General features: G+C 32.6%; 1 protein-coding gene across 6 annotated transcripts in view; it reads right to left on the reverse strand.

Moving 5' to 3' along the window:
- LOC145283728 (uncharacterized) overlaps positions 1–18,385 on the reverse strand; it is a 252,063-nt gene that overhangs the window by 4,423 nt on the left and 229,255 nt on the right. For all 6 annotated transcript variants that reach the window (XM_080132782.1, XM_080132784.1, XM_080132783.1 and 3 more), the window contains 2 exons: positions 9,503–9,583; positions 4,411–4,566 (listed from right to left, as the gene is read on the reverse strand). In XM_080132782.1, coding sequence (XP_079988908.1) covers positions 4,411–4,566; positions 9,503–9,583 — 237 coding nt within the window. The remainder of the gene's footprint in view (positions 1–4,410; positions 4,567–9,502; positions 9,584–18,385) is intronic.

An 18,385-nucleotide genomic window follows, 5' to 3' on the forward strand; every position in this document is an offset into this window, starting at 1 on the left:
TTGCAAAAATATATGCACATAAGATGTGGGGTTTTACAATATTTCTAAAATTAAAAAAATAAAAATAAAAGAAAAAATAGAAAAAAAAAACCCATAGCTAAATATTTAGAGAATCAGAAAATCAGTAAATTTATTAGAATAGGGGGTTAAGAACAGAATCTATAATTGTATCAGAATCTGGAAAAATATTGACATCATCTCATCATTAATATATATTGTTGTGGAGACGCCTACTAATTAACATAGGTGGGTGAGTGAGATATATAAAGGTATCAATCACCAATACCGGGGGAGTCCGGCAACGACTGTCAAATAGGCAAGACGCCTATGCTCCATCCAGTAAGACATGCAACACGCCACCTGCCACAATATCTCCAGCTGAAGTATATCTGAATATATGTAAATATGTATATAACTTTTCTTCCTAATATATTATTGTATACCTTTACTTTCGTGTTCTTGTTAATTATTTGTGCAGACACAACATATATATATCTGGTTGGCAAGAAAGTTATTGCGGTTTTTAACTTTTAAATTCAGATGAACATATCTTGGCTCAAACAAAAATTCATTGATCGAAATAAGCACCCTCAGAATCAACACACTTTTGCCAATGCAAAACAAGGATAAAATCTTGTGATCTCATGGCGATGAAGTTGCTGAAGGCGTTTTTGATATCGCTTAGATTTTTTAAGCATTTCTCATGCAGAAAATTGTCGAGATGCTTGAAAAAGTGGTAGTCAGTAGATGAGAGGTCTGGAGAGTATGGCAGACGAGGCAGAGTTTCATAGCCCAATTCGTTCAGCTTCTGCAGAGTCGATTCAGCAATGGAGGAAAATTGGGTCTTTTCTGTTGACTAATGCTGGGTATTGTTGTCAAAGTTTCTGATGCATTTCATCCATTTGCTGTAATGGTTTCACCTGCATTCAAAAAACTGTAATGAATGAGACCAGGTGCAGACCAACAAACAGCACTTCTGGCTTCAGGAAGTGTTATGGAGCTTTGTCGGCGTCTAACCACTGAGCTGAGTGTCGCCGGTTGTCGTAAAAAACTCATTTTTATGGCAAGTCATAATCTGATCGAGAAACAGGTCATTCTTGTTGCGTCAAACAAGGGAAGATGACACTTCATAACATTTCTTTTGGTTGTCATTCAATCTGTGATGCACTGATTTATCAAGTTTTTTTTATTTTTTTCAATTCCTCTTAAGTGCTTGGAAATCCTTGTAAACGTTAATTTAATTCAGAAGCAAGTTCTTGAACAATTGTGCATGGATTGGCTTTGACTAAGGCTTTTAATTGATTGTTGTCAACCTCTGATGACCAACCACTACGTTCATCATCTTCAAGACTCCCATCTTCACCACAAGATTTCTTAAATCAACATTGTGCTGTGCATTCAGTAGTGCTTCCTGTAGTGCTTCATTAATATCGCAAGCTGTTTCAGCAGCTTTTTGGCCTAGCTTGAATTGAAATAAGAAAATTGTGTGAATTTGCTTTTTTTTCCATCTTGTATTCAACGTTCCGAAAAGAAGACATGATTGTTTTAAAGCGATTGCAATTCAAACGATTAGATAGAACGAAAGATATCTCTTTTAAATGATGTATAAAGTAAAGTTATTATAACGAGAACTTATTTGAAAATACATCATTTGAAATCAAAATTAAAAATTTCGCAAGGACTTTCATGTCCACCTAATATATATGTTTTTTTTTTTATTTAGACAGATGTTATTAAAAAGTACAGAGTGTTTCTGTTTAATTATTTTCTTTTTCATCTTTTCCAATTTTAGAATTGTTGTTTTCATATTATCATTAATCCATTGAGTTGTTTGGAATATAAATTATTATAAAATGATTTAATAAACATTTTAAAATAAATGCATATACATATATAGAGATGTGTGTTGCTCACTTTTTTTTTTTTACAAGGTGGTCATCACTTATCAAGGCCCAGAAGCCACTCAGGAATAAGGGTTATTATGTGTACAGTACGTTAGTATTTGAGATTTGATAAAGTGTCTTACTTAAGGCGGCGGTTCATCAGGAATTTGTTTATGTTGAACTTGAAGACATCCAGGTTGTAGTCAGCTGGGAAACAGGCAAACAGAAAAGAGTTCCACAGGCGTGCAGTTCTAAGAAAGAAGCTTTGTTCATGGAATCTATATTTTGGTTTTGGCACAGATAAAGAGTGGGGAAATTTTTGACAGTGGTTTCAGCTAGACGGGTGTTTTTTGTGAAAGATTGGCGAGGGGGGGGGGCAGGTATTGGAGCTCAGATGAGCACCTGCCATGGAAGTAACGATAGAACAAAGACAGGCTCGCAACGTCTCTCCTGTGGGAGAGAAGTTGCAGGGAAGAGGAAAGGGCATCCCCCACTAAGTTACGAAGTCTAAGCATTGATAAGTTTGAAATATTGTCAATTTGGACCTTGATAAGTGGTGATTCTTTGGTAAAAAAAAAGAACTAGTTATAGATAACTAGAGACTTTATCAGGCAATGTTGCTTTCCCAAAAAGTTCAGTTCTTAATATATATATATATATATACATATATATATATATACTAGCAGGGAGATCTGACGTTGCTCAGAAGCGAATGATGATCCACGAATATTTCACACTCCTATATTTTTATTGTCATCGAAATCTGTGAAATCACCCGGGAGGAAGCTTCACAAGTCTCCATGCAGTAACTTAGTCCAAAATATTTGTTATTCTACATTGTACTCGAGAGAACCTACTGTTTTTTTTATAAAAATATTTTATATAAATTTCTTTCCAGTTAACAAAACAAAAAAAAACATTAAGAAATTTATGTGCGGGGTTTGAACCTACAGACCACGTCATGCAAAAAAAACCCCAAAAAAACAAACAAAAGAACACGTAAATTTTCAAGTCTTATAAAATTCTTTGCAGTTAATGAAAAAATTTTCGTCCAAAAACTGATTAAAAAGCTTGCTGCATGTCTGTATCCTTTATGTAAAATTTCAAATTCTTAGACCCAAAATTTGCTGAATAGTTTGCTAGAGACCGCAAAGGTCAAATTTTTTTAACTTTGACCCCTTGGCAGCCAAAATTTCGGCCAAAAAACCGATTAAAAAGCTTGCCCTTGTCTGAATACATTTTATGTAAAATTTTAAATGTTTAGACCAAAAATTGGCTGAGAGGTCAAATTTTTTAAACTTTGACCCCCAATTTTGACCCCTTAACATTTATTGTTTTGGGCTCAAATCAAGTTAAAAAGTTTGATTCGTGTCCAAGTAACATATATCTAAAATTGCAAGTGTTTAGACCCAAAATTGTTGGAGAAGTTTTGTAGAGTTTTCAAAGGTCAAATCGTTGAACTTTGGCCCCCTTAACAGCCAAATTTCTGTCCGAAAACTGATTAAAAAGATTTTCCCAAATCTCGATACACCTTATGTCAAATCTCGAGTCTGTAGACTGAAAATTGGTAGAGTATTTTGGCAGGGAAATGTACACACACAGACAATTTCAATTTTATAGATATATAGATACACAATAATTCTGTCGGATATTGATAAGACATAAAATATTTTTTCCTGTGGGCAGAAAATATTTTTTATGCATGTCTAGCTCATCAGTTAACCTGACTGATGAACTAAATACATGCAGGATTTTCAACAAAATTTTTCTCCATTCTCCAGAAAACCTCAAGCTTATTAGTCACCTTTTATCCATGCAGATTCCAGTTATAAAAAAAAAAAAGACAACAAAATAGTAGCATGATCTGTTACATGAAAAGGCTGTCCCCTTCTCATGTAAGTAAGAAGCAGACTAGATAAGTGAAAATAATATTAGGAAAAGGATAGAATTGAAACCTATAGGCAAGTGGATATTTGAAATCCTAGGTATACAATCCATTGTTCATTCTTTTAAAAATAATTAAATATTATTTATGTTGGAAAAAAAAAAGCGATTGCCCATTCTTTTAAAATAACTGGATATTAAATATGTCAGTTAAAAGAATGGGCAATGCGAGATAAAAAATATTGTTTAAAAATAGGTTAGCTATTAAACAATTAGATTTGAGAATACTTTGTTTGCCAAAAATGTGTTTGGACAGACATATGTAAATCCACGTGAAAGTTAGTCACGTTGGAAACCACACTTCTGAGGTCATAAACAAAGGAAACTTCTCAATACATAAATCGAGGGTTCGGAGCTAGGAAGTTGATTAGGATCAGATAATCGGAGCAGATCACACACAATGATAGAGTCAGCTGGAGACTGGGATCCCCTTAGAGGGGAAGGGAGAAGAGTAGACCATGTAGTTGAAAAGGCTTGAATTCCTGACATCACCAATCGGATATGCAAAAATTATGTTTATGTATTAAAAAAAAAAAAAAAAAAAAAAAAATGGCCACAACAAAAAGAAGATAATTTTGCTTACAGGTTCATTTTTCTTTTCTGATCCCAAAGCAAATCTCTTGTCTGAATCCCGAATACGAATCGGAAAGTTGAAGGTTTTCCCATTATGATATAGTGTTACTGCATATGGGTAGTTTGGACCTTTCGTTTTGCTGTTACGTACAGCAAACATTCCATCCTAGTAAACAAAAGAAAGTAAAAAATCATGTGTTAAAGGTTGAGACTTAAAAAAACGAAAGATTATTAAGTAGTATGCTCATTAAAGCAAGTTAAGTGTGTAGCCAGACGTGTGTCGTGGATTTTTCGTTCAACTATTCCTCCTGTGGCCAGATTCGTCATTTTCTTGCTGGCAACCGTCTATGGGAACACACATGGGTTCACAAAGTAGAAATATTAAAATAAAACAAACACAAAAAACACAAACGCCAATGTTTCACATATATTTGACGGTTGGACTTCGGAGTGGGTGTGTCTTCTCCCCATTCTATTAATATTACGTTCGTCTGTCAGTTGCAATCCGGCTCTATCTCGGTTTTGCAGTCAACTCTAAAAACTGTCCAACTGTTGTCATTATCAGCTCCAATCCATCGCAACCGGCAGCTCAATGTCAACTAATTGTCTTCTCTGCATTGGTATCTGAAGTCTCCCCCACCCCTGGTCACCCGGAAGCTGTCCTTCCCTTGTAATCTGTAGGCTTGTATTGTCATTGTCAAATCTGCAGACTTGTATTGCCATTGTCAAATCTAAAAGGCTCAATCTAAAAATACCTGCAGATTCATTGTTTGCTACTTCCTATTTCATTGAACCTGGTTAGTACTAAAATGGGTGACCAGGTGCTGTATGCATTCTCTGCTTATCTTAGTGGTCGTCCTGGACATCACCTTGCCACTGGAACCAGGCAGTGCCGAGCCAGGAGAGGTGTGGCTGGGAATTATACAACTCTTTATTACAAAAAAAAAACAGACATATTATTTACAAAACATTTTGTGGGGAACAGGATTTTCTCTACATTAAAAATCGATATAAGAATTGAGAATTTATGACGCTTATCTTTCCTTTGTTAGCATTCTGTAGATATTCAGCATAAGTGGAGATGTTATTGTCCTCTTTTGTTAAAACTGCAAAAGTATTTATCTAAGCCAGCAGGGATGCCCGGTGTAGCCCGGTTGTAAAGTACGTTTCAGTATGATATTTTAATTCTTGCAGATTTCATATATGTTATTATAGAGTTAATGTTCTATCGATTTTTATGTATTATAAAGTTGCGATTTAAAAAATAAAAAATACAGTGCTGGCAAAAAAAAAGTCCGCACTTGTAATTTTTTCAAAAACTGCAAATTTAAGCTAAATTTAATGTAACTGTTTAAACAACTTATATGTCATTTAATTCACCTTTTATTCCTCTATAATTTTAACTGTTCATATTTGACTTTTAATTGAAATATTCTGGTGCTCATGTCAATTTAAAAAAATAACTTCAAATTGAGAAGGCAAAAAGAAAGTCTGCGGCAACAAATTTTCTTAAAACCAGCTTAAATTATCGCCCCTAAATCAGTTTAAAATATCCACCAACAGGCAACAAAGCATCTCTAATCGTAATTGTTGTTGTTCCAGGTTATACAACGTAACAGTCCATATGCCACGACTTTCTCTTAGTGATTGTCAGGAGCTCATTAATCTCCACCTTTCTGGTTTATCCAATCGAGAAATCAGTTGCAGATTGAAATGTGATAAGAAAACGATACAAAAGATCGTGCAAAAGCACCAAAACACCGGCTGTGTTTGTGATGCCCCTAAATCTGGTCATACTAGAATTACTTCTACCAGGGAAAACAATGCTATCAAGACCCGCAGTCTAAGTAACAGATTTGAAACAGCTCCCCAAATCCAACAACAGTGCAATCTTGTTAAAAAGTGCTCTCTTTTTACTGTCAAGAACAGATTAAAGGAATTTCATTTGCGAGGATATGTTGCAAGACGCAAACCAATGATTTCTGTAAAGAGCAGAAAGTGCCGTCTGGACTTCGTCAGATGCAATGAAGATCATGACTCTTCATATTGGTCAAAGGTGCTTTTTAGCAACGAAAGCAAGTTCAATAGGCTAGGCAGTGACGGTAGGCAGTACGCCTATCGGAAGAAAGATGAAGAATTTAATCCTAGGTGCTCAGTTTCAATGCTGCAAGGTGGTGGAGGTTCAGTTTTGGTGTGGGGCATTATTAGCACCAATGGTTCAGGGCCTATAGTTCGCTTGCAAGGTCGAATTAATTTGATCAAGTACATTAATATGTTGACTGAGCATTTTCTACCCTATTTTGGTCGAAATTTGGATGATAATCCCATCTTCATGCAGGATAATGCTTCCATTCACACAGCTGGTAATGTCAAGAGGTTCCTGGAAGAGCATGATATTCTGTGTTTGGATTGGCCTGCACAACCTCCAGACCTCAATCCTATCGAAAATGTATGTCATTACATCAAGCAACAGCCACGCAATGATAAAATTTCAAATTTGGAAGAACTTTGGACAAAAATTAAAGAAAAGTGAGATGCCCTTTCCCCGAAGTATTGCTGCAGTCTAAATCAAGGAATTCCCTAAAGATTGAAGGCTGTAAAATCGCAGAAGGTTATGCTACTAAATATTAACTAGTTCATTGTGTTCCTATTGTATTTGTGTTGCATTAATGTCCTAAAATTACATTTAAATAACAATTTTCCATTGTGCGGACTTTCTTTTTGCCTCCTCAATTTTAAGTTATTTTTTAAAATTAACATGAACACTAGAATATTTCAATTAAAAGTCAAATATGAACAGGTAAAATTATAGAAGAATAAAAGCCGAATCAAATGAGGTATAGTTTGTTTAAGCAGTTACATTTAATTTAGCTTAAATTTGCAGTTTTTGAAAAAATTACAAATGCAGACTTTCTTTTTGCTACCTGTGTATATCTATACGACTTAAGTGCATCAGCTTGAATCGAAACCGATACCAAAATTTATGAATATATATATATATATATAACTTGAGTACCTATTTACTTTGCCTCCCCACGAGGACAGAGTTAGACACCAGGGTCATTTTTTTAACGTGGAGAAAGGAACAAAAATAAAAACTTGTCTCAGTCGTGAAGGATTTCTCCTCCACTGACAGAAAACAAGAAATTGAAGTGTAGCATCTGAAGAATAGATACTACACTTTGATCTTGGCCCAAAGACCAAGAACTTCAGTTCCTTCAGCTGAAACTGAAACGAAAACTAAAACTAAAACGTCTGAAGAATTCTTGATAAAATTATTTATTAAAATAAATAGATGACTGGAGTGCCATCAGCTATAATCAAAACCGAAACCAAAACTTATGAAGAATTCTTGGTAAAATTATTTATAACAAGAAATGGAAGTCCATAACAATTAAATGCAAAAATCAGCGAAAAATTGCAGAAAATCTGAAGAAGCTGGTCATTCTATATTTGTTTTACAGAGACTATGTGTGTTTGTAAAGGTTAAGGTTAAAGCAGTGTTAACTGAAATCTGTCCTTTAGTTTCTTTCTTAAGCTCATGTCGTTTGGGGTCCTTATTCCCTTCTTGGTCCATGAAATGTATGAAAATAGTCATTAATTGAAAATGTGAGATATTTTGGTTTTGAAAACGAACAGTTTCTTTAAGAAATTAAAATTTTGAAATAAATGCAAGTATCAATTAAAATTTTGAAATGAATGCCAGTATCAATTAAAATTTTGAAATGAATGCCAGTATCAATTAAAATTTTGAAATGAATGCCAGTATCAATTAAATGGGAATGAATGCAAGTATCAATTAAATGGGAATGAATGCAAGTATCAATTAGCTGAAAATGTGTTATGAACAAGAATGGAAAATAAACAGTTTGATTAAGCACATAAAATTTTGAAATTAATGAAATCAGTCATTATTTGAACAGGTGCTTTTTTTTTTGTTTGCGAAAATGTGATTTTTATTTTTATTTTTACCAAGAATTTTCAAAATAAATTAAAATTTCTGAATAAGTTACTAGTGGAAAAATGTGTGAGTTTTTTTTTTTTTAAAAAACAGTTTTCATAATAAATGAAACTTTCAAATTACATCAAAACAATGAGCCGTTTATTTACAAAAGATTATTTCCAGAGAAATTCTTGGTTAAAGTTCAATAAATTTCATAACTGTCACTACTTGTCCCCGAGTCAAACTCTTAAAAAAATGAAAACAATAAAACCTAAAATGCAGAAGTTACAGAAACAAATTCTCAGAAACCAATGTTTATAAACCAACACCGATTCTTACTTAGAATTCAACCTAACTACAAAGACAAAACTAGAGAAAAATCTTTGATGAATGCATCCCTCACAGAACGGAAATATCATATTCAAAAAATCATGTAAATTGATCAAGTAGTTTTATTTTTATAAAGAAAATCATTTTCAAACAATTTAAAGCGATTACTGTGAAATCGGTAGCATTACAAGACTGATATCGAAAGTTTGACTTAGCTACTCTTGTTTTTTTGTTTTTTTTCAATATAACGATGCGAGATAGTCCATTTGGCTTACTCATAAAATTTTATTTTTTTTACATGATTTTTGGAATATGACATTTCCATTCCGTGATGTCTCGAAAGACAAAAGATACTCTCTGTAAGGGCAACTGTGCATGAGGCAAGGAGTGTGCAATCCCCAGCCAGACCTCTCCTGAATTAGCACTGTTTGAGTCCAGTGGCAAGGAGAAGTTCAGGAGGACTGGAAACAATGCCGAGATAAGCAGAGAGCATATACAGCACCTGGAAATCCCAAATGGTCACCCATTTAGTGCTGACCAAGTTCAACATTGCTTAACTTCGGTGATCCAGCAGGAACCGGTTTGTCAATGTGACGGATACATACATCATAACTAAATACATACATCGCAACTAAAGATGTGATGGATACATACATCATAAAGTAGTTTTGTCTTTGTAGTTGGGTTGAATTCTAAATTCACGTGATTTTTGGAATATGATATCTTTATTATGTGAGTGGCACATACATCTTAACGATTTTTCTGTATTTTTTTTTTTTTAATTAGGTAAAATTCTAAATAAGAACCCGGATATTAAGTAAAAACTTACCATTTTATATTGTAAAAGTTTCTTTTCTACTACCATCCGTTCACTATCTCCATGATACCATCTGAAGGCGCTCAATGGATCCTGGGGGGAAAAAATAAAAGAAAATGAATGATTTATTAACACATTCAGAAAAGTTGGTTTCGTTTGTTTGTTTTACAGCATATCAACCCATTTCATGTTATTTAATGCAGAATCTAGTAATTTTTGAAAAAAAAAAAAAAAAAAGAAATTAAGGTTCAAATTTTTTATATCTTCAAATATTTATTTATGGTGTTTGGCTTGTTTTTGTTTTATGGCATATCGATCCATTTCACATTATTTAATGCCGAATCTGGTAATTTTTGAAGAAAAAAAAAAAACGGTTTTATGTTTAAAGTTCTTTATATCTTCAAATATTTATTCATGGTGCTTGATTTGGTTGCTTTGTTTTACGACTTATCAACCGTTTTTGATTTGGTTGGTTGTTTTTGTTTTACGGCATATCAACCTTTTTCGGGGTATTTAATGCCGAATCTAGTTATTTTGAGGAACGATTTTTAATGGAGTATATATATTTTTTTTAAAGTCAGATTCTATTTAACCCATAGTTGGGACCCTAACAGGTACTACCACTCCGGGTCAGAGTGGACCTGGGAGCAATGGCAATTAAAGGGTGGCTCCACACTCCCCAAAGCCTGCAAGGTGGGGCCTCACCATCGAATATAGTTTTAGGTCATATCCAGGACCAACCCTTTTTGAGATCAATCATTTCAGTAAAAAGTTTTCTTTATATCTTCTAATATTTATTCATGTTGTTTAGTTTGGTTGTTGTTTTGTAGAGAAAAATTGTTGTATTTTCTGGCTTTGCAGAATATGATTGAGTTTTGCAAAAGGTAAAAAAAAAAAAAAGCAATAACATCAATGTTTGATGCATTCAAGTCAGGATGCTGATATCTTCTGACAGCCTGATCTGGTAGCACCAGGATATTCAAAAAGCAAGTGTTCTTCTTGTTACATTATGCTGGAATGTGAACTGGACTGGTAGCCAAATTGAATAATGAAATACTCATATCTTTGGTTGTATCGGATGAAACTAATGAAAATTTGCAGACTTTTTGAAGATTATAATACTATTCTATGGTTAAAATTTTATGACAATTGGTAAAAAAGAACCTATATTTTCAAAGCAATAAAATATACCCAAATTTGCCTACATTTGTATATATATAGTGTCCTGCAGGTCATATATATATGTGAATAAGAGAGAGAGACGTTAAAAACATTTAAAATTAAATGTTTAAATTTCAACAATATTTCACGTGGTTAACGGTGACCGAATGGATTTGGAGTCAGAGTCAATCATGACACCCTGCACTGATGATTCCCAAAAGGATGAAACACGTGTCTGTAGGTATTTAATAATTATTATAGTAAATAATTATGTCAGCCTTTTTAAGAAACTCGTTTCTTATCGTTGAGCACTTTACAGTTGAAATAAAGTCGGTCAATTTAGCTTGCATGCACAAACCATCATATAATGATTAGATCACTCTGACAAAAGTTAAAAATATTTAAATTTCAACAGTGTTTCTTGTGGTTAATGGTGGCCAAATGGATTTGTTCCTTGCTAATGAAGTTATAGCTTCATTGCCGGGTTTGAATCTCTTGACTGGTGTTAATCGTGACACTGATGATTCCCGAAAGGATAAAACACTGGCATCTATAGGTATTTAATAATTATTATAGTAATTATTACTATATATATATATATATATACTAGCGTTTCAGCCCGGCGTTGCCCGGGTGTTTGGAGGTGTATGCTGAGCAAAAAAAAAAAAAAAAGAGTAAGTTTTTTTTTAATTTGACCCCTATTATGACCCCTTAAAATTTATAGTTTCGGGCTCAAATCACTTTATTAAATTAGACCCAGGTTCAAGGAACCTATATCTAAAATTTCAAGTGTCTAGACCCAAAATTGTCGGAGGAGTTTGGTAGAGTTCTTAAAGGTCAAATCGTTGAAATTTGACCCCTTAACAGCCAAATTTCTGGCTGACACCCGTCACATCGATTTTCCCAAATCTCAGTACCCGGTATTTCAAATTTCGAGTCTATAGACTAAAAATTGACAGATTTATTGCGTAGGGAAATGTACACAGACAGACAGACAGACACGTTCACTTTTATAGATATATAGATATACATATATATACATACATACACACACATGTTATTATATATATATATATATATATATATATATATATATATATATATATATACATACACATACATACACACACATGTTATTTATTTGTTCTTGTGATACGTTTTGAATTATTTGTATGAAAGTGCAATTTTACCTAAATGCGAGTTGGGAATAATTTTGCCTTTTACCAATTTGGTACCCTCAAATGGGGAGCGGTATGTATATTGTTTTTAAAATATAATTATCCCCTGACGCATACTTCCTTGTCTACGACTCATCAGAGTGGCTGAATCTATCTATCTATATACATATATATATGATAATTGCAATGTCTTGTCAAACGAGTGCTACTCCCTCAATCACTGAAAGTCCATGTGCTCAAAGATGACTTTTTAGTCCCGCCAACGACTTGCACACCCTCAAGCAGACATGACACTGAAAACGGTCATTGGTATACATATATTATATATATATACGTACACACACACATACATACATATATGCACATACATACATATACACATACATATATACATACATACACATATATACATACAAATATGCACATACATACATATACATACACACATACATGCACATACATATACACATATACGTACATACACGCACATGCATATGTATATACATACACATATGCACATACATACATACATATACATACACATATATGCACATACATACATATTTTTTACTTATGTTTATTTGTGTTCATCATCATCATCATCATCATCATCAACATCAAAGAGACCAAGCGTCCTTATATATATATATATATATATATATATATACACACACTGCTGATCAAAAATTTAAGACCACTTAAAAATCTTTTAAAAATAACCTTATTTTAAGGATAGATTTTAAACTCTTCCGACTTAATGTTACTAATACTACAATCTAAAAGGTTATGGAAACAAAATGCTACATTCCAAAATTTTTTTTTTTAATTTACATTTTTATTAAATTAGGCTTTTTACATATGATCAAAATTATAAGACCAGAGACAAAAATTCTATTAAATTGTACAAAAAGTGTATGAAAACATTCAACAATCAAACTTAATAATGAGTTCTACCTCCACTGCTTTTGATGACTTCAAAAATTTTTTGGGGCATGCTAAAAATAAGGGTTTCCATTAAGGTACGGAGGATCTTGTTCCAGTTTCTGAAGATGGCTTCACGAAATTCATTTTTTGTTGAATATTGTTTGCCATTTCGATAAACCTCTTTTGTCATCCATCCCCAAACATTTTCAATTGGGTTCAAGTCCGGTGAGCATGTAGGATGTCCCAAGAGATGGACTCCATTTTCTTGTAGAAGCTCAAGGTCTGTCTTGCAATGTGGATTGCAGCATTATCCTATTGGAATAACCATCCATCCCCACACAAACGATGACCCTCCATCATCAAAGATGCTTTTTGTAGCATGCTAACATAACCAGCTGCTGTCTGACGACCCTGCACCATCTGGAGCTCCATCGTCCCTCTGTAAGAAAAGGCACCCCATACCATCATGGACCCTCCACCACTATGACGTGTGGAAAAAATTTGAAGGGGCATGTTTTTGTCATGCTAATATCCCTGGAAGCCATCAGGACCATCTAAATTAATTTTTTTCTCATCAGAAAACAGGACTTTCTTCCACTTCTCGACATCTCAGATTTGGTATTCATGACCAAATCTTAAGTGACATGGAAGCAATCGAGGAATTTGTTCACATTTTTTTTATTTAACATGCCTTTTTTGTAAGTGTCATCTGATGGTTATTGGACTGCAATCAGCATCTTTAACCACCTTAATTTGACTAGAAGAAAGTCCTCTGTCATTCATAACAACCCGTCTGATTCTCCTACTCAATGCAGAAGAAATTTTGAGAGCCTACCAAAGGATTTTGCTTTTCCATAATTCTCTGTGTTCTTTAGAAGGGTTCAAATAACAGTTTTACTGCGATTTACCTTAGGTGCTATCGCTCGCTGTGACAAACTTTGCTTATGAAATCCTAGAATTCTAGAGTGCTCAACTTCGGTTAGTTTTCTTGCTTTAGGCATGGTAACACCTTTACACAGTAATTGCTAATCTCTAACTGAACTAAAAACATTAGAATTACCATAAATCTAACAATTTATACCCTTGGTCTTATAATTTTGATCATGTGTAAAAAGTCTAATTTAATAAAAATGCAAATAAATAAATTTTTTTTTTTGGAATGTATCTTTTTGTTTCCATAACCTTTTAGATTGTAGTATTGGTAATTTTAAGTCAGAAGAGTTTAAAATCTATCCTTAAAAAAAGGTTTCTTTTTAAAGATTGTTAAGTGGTCTTAAATTTTTGATCAGCAGTGTGTGTGTGTGTGTATATATATATATATATATATATATATATATTTCTGTAGAAATATGTTTTATTATACATCAATCCTTATATCAGAAGCTCAATGTAATTACAGAGCAATATATGAATAAATGACAAAAAGTTATATTCCAAAATTCATGATGTTTACCATTTTATAATTCATTCCTTTAAATCAGTTGATTTATACAATTCTTGACAGTATCTGTTTCGTAGCGCAAAATCAATCACTTAATTATTATATCAATCAGTGAATCTATTATGCCCTTAACTCATCAGAAGAAATCGCAACAATCAATCCGTCAAAAGGAATTGAAATGTTATTTGACATGGTAAAAATCCGGAAATTGGAAGAGAAGCTGCAGTTAAAAAAAATTTAATATGGTGTAATGGACAAATATAAAGGTAACTGCAGCTTCTCTTCCAATTTTCGGATTTTTACCATGTCAAATCACATTTTCATTCCTTTTGACGGATTGATCGTTGCTATTTCTTCTTTTGTTTGTACTACATTCAAAACCAGTAGTTTTTCTCTTCTACTTGACAAACTCGTTCACATAATGTGGACACACCCACACATGTTGACAAGGAGGTGTTGACAAGTGATGCTCTTTCAAAATGACTCTCTTAAAAGTCAATTGGAACTAATAGGAAGTAATTAAAACTAGAAATCATACAATCAAGTTTTCAAAGAAAATACAAAAAATTTCTTCATTCTTTGCATAGATTCCATATTGGTTTGAAATGGAATATATACATCAGTGATGGGACGATTCCAATAATTTACACCTATTCAGATATAACTACCGATTCCAATACAATTACTGATTCAGATTTTTTTTTTTATATATCTTTAAATATTTAACTATAGTTGTTATTTTTCCTTGATTACTGTAAAAACACATGTTAAATGCGCAGGTATTTTCTTAAACATAAAAATACACTTGGGGGGGGAGGGATCTGGTAGTTTAAAATCAATAAATATTTATTACTTTATCATTAGTACTAACAGTGGAAGATTTTGCTTTAAACAAAAACAAAAAAAAAAAAATTAAAAAGAATCATTCTGGTATCAGAAAATAGGCACAAATTTTTCCGATCCTGATACTCCAAAAGTTCCGATTTCAATTAATCGTCCAAACACTAATATATATATATATATATATATATATATATATATATATATATATATATATATATATATATATTATTATGAAACTCAAATCATCTTCTCAGGTGTTTAAACTTTGTTTCTGGTCTACCTACAACTTCCGGTTTGAAAAATTCTGTGCGTACGCAATTAAAGAAAAACACAGCCATGAAAGTTTCTTTTAATTCGCAATTTTTTCGCATTTAAAATATTCAAATAAAAACAAAACTAAATCCTTTTTACTTTTTTTTTTTCATCAGCATTTTATGAATTTTATTTGTATTTTTCATTCCAAGTTGGAATCGTTTTCAAACAAGTGATTTTTACTTAATTAAAAGAAGAAAAAAAAGAAGTTTGTAACATTTCGGCTAGGGATCTTTATCCTTCCCCTCCATCCTCCATCCCAAATCAACAGAGCTTACCATTCCTGTAATGATCCGGTCCCTGTTGATTTTGTGGTGGGAGTTTAGTTCTGTGCAGTTGTACAAGGTCCACCCTCCCAAGCCTTGCCTTCTCTCTTTGAGAAGCAGTTAGTTTATTGCTAACCGCCTGAGACGCCCTCAGCAGGGAATGCCGACAGGGCTGCTCAGACACTTTTTATCCCACTTTCCGACGATGGTGTCCAAGTTCTTACATTGGGAGAGAACGTTATGAAATAACATTAGGTAAGAATGCTCCAGACGACCAACTTTTAAAACTTGATTTTTAGAGGTATTCCACTTTTCCCTAATTTTATAAACTTTGATTGCAAGTTGGAATCGTTTTCAAACAATTAGTTTTTGTTTAAAAGAAGTAATAATTCGAATCCAATCCAAGATTCTTCAGGAAATGCCACAAGGGTTTTTGGTGCGATTCTTTGATTTAGGAAAGGAAGACTTTCTTTCATTTTCATTTGTTTTTAACAGTTTGGGACTTCTTTGATTCGTTTTTTCATGCTACAATTTGAGACACTAAAACAAAAGCAGAGCACTTAACATTAAAAAAACATTAATAGCGAAGAGAAGAGGAAGCTGATATTTGGAATAGATAAATTAAAGTGATTGCATGGAAAAAAACGTTCAAATATCAGGGGGTTTTGTTGTTTCTTTTAAATAGAAATTAAAATGATTCTAAATATAACTAAATAGAAGAATGTTTTAAATTGTTCTAAGAGAGTGGAAGAAGGACTAAATAATTAAATGAGTAAAAGTTTTTTTTTTTTTTTTTTTTTTAATTGAGGAATCGTACTAGGAACTTTGGTCGAACTTGTTTAATAAATATTACAAATCTGCAATTTGCGTGGCATACTTTTCCAGAGAATTCATTGCCAAACCCAAATATCAGCTTTTTTTTTCTTTCTTTTAAATAAAAATTAAAATAATTTTTTTTCACAGGAACTAATAAGAAAAAACCAAACATACGAAATAGAGAGCTAAAGTGGACAAAAAGTGAGTGCTCATTGTACGCTAATGTCATAATAAAATAGAGTTATCTCCCTCAGATCATTGATGACATATCCAACAGTGCCGGCAAAAATTATAGCTGTTGACTTGTGATAAATGCTTTCGTTAAGAGTCGCACTTCTTTGTTTGCAAAGCCATTCGGTGGAAATGACGTCAGACAAATTTTAAGGTTCGGATGACCAACACTGTATATAATGTAGCTTTTTAAAAGAAAATATAAAAATAGAAGTTTTTACTTGGTTTCCAACTTAACATTTTTCTTTAAAATTACGACTTTCACTGACGTTTGGGTATGCTGAAAACGCATTTAAATTTTCTGTAAATAAGTAGTTTTCCGGATATTAAGCAATGTAATTCTTTATGTTAAAAGTGATGGCCATTGTTGTACACGCAAACGCGCATATTTTTGACATAATTAATATACTCACTATTCCATAGTTAGCCATAACATATACTGACCCAACAGGTCACGACGGGTAATACAGTTTACTATATATATAACTTAATCATATTTTTGTAACCATAGCACTTAATATATTTATATATCTTAATATTTACTAGAAAAATAGAAAAGTTAAAATTAGGCACGGCCAAAACGGAAGGAGGGAGTAAGTATTTTTTGACGGAGTCTCTCTTTAAAAATCAACCAAAAAGCAAGTAATTATCCAATCAATACGAAATTTTCACCGATTATTAAGTGAAGAATGAACATTATAACGGTGTATTTTTTTTTCATAATTGATATTTATATATTTTTTTTTCTGCAACCCTCCCTTCTTTATTTGTGGTTACAAATATGCTTAAAATAATCAGCCGAAACTGAACAAAATATATTGTATTGTAGGAAGAGTTAGGATTGTAGATAAAATAAACAAACAAACAAAAAAAAACTGTGCATGTATCATATTTTAAGGTTGAAAATTCGAATTTTGTATGTATTTAATTTTTCATCCTTTGTGTTTTGAAGTGTGAAATTCATTGAATATGTTAATAATAATTATTCTTTCTGATTAGCAAAAAAAATTTTTTTTCACGAAAACACTACTTTTAAATCTTTGAACAAATTAATTAAGTGTGCCGAATATTGCTAATATACCATTAAATAGGAAATGCTTTCAAGAATCGATACCAAAAAAGAAAGAAATTGATAAATAACTGCGCATTTTACTAAAACTATGATAATTTATTTCAGCAATTTGTTGTTACGTGATATATACCATAAGACCTACAAATAGTTGTTCGTATTTATAAAACAGTTGTTATCGCTCCCTTTTCCTTTTTGCAGTGACTTGCGCTTAACTTAGTTTAAAGTGTGGGGGACTTGCATCTACCACATCCTCTTGTCCAGAAACACTTGGCCCTAATGGCAAGGCAGGGTCAAGACAACCAAACATGATACTAGACACAGAAGTTGTCTCCAACACATATGGTGCCTCGCATTCCCAAAATGGTCACCCATTTGGTACTGGCTAGCCTCATCTCATCGTTGCTTAACTTTGAGGGTTATGTAGGCAACAAATATATATATATATATATATATATATATATATATATATATATATATATATATACAGTAGCGTCAAAAAGTTAAGGAACGGTCGATCATTTTCTTTTAAATGACTTCTAACTTTATCTATGAAAAAGGGAAAGAAAAATTTTGGTGAATTTTCCAATGTTTAATGATGGTTGTTAAATAATAAATTATTTTTTTTATTTTGATTTTGAATATATATTAATT

Source organism: Euprymna scolopes, chromosome 8 (genome assembly GCF_053919585.1).
Source record: "Euprymna scolopes isolate OS-2025 chromosome 8, ASM5391958v1, whole genome shotgun sequence".
NCBI classification, from domain to species: Eukaryota; Metazoa; Mollusca; class Cephalopoda; order Sepiida; family Sepiolidae; genus Euprymna; species Euprymna scolopes.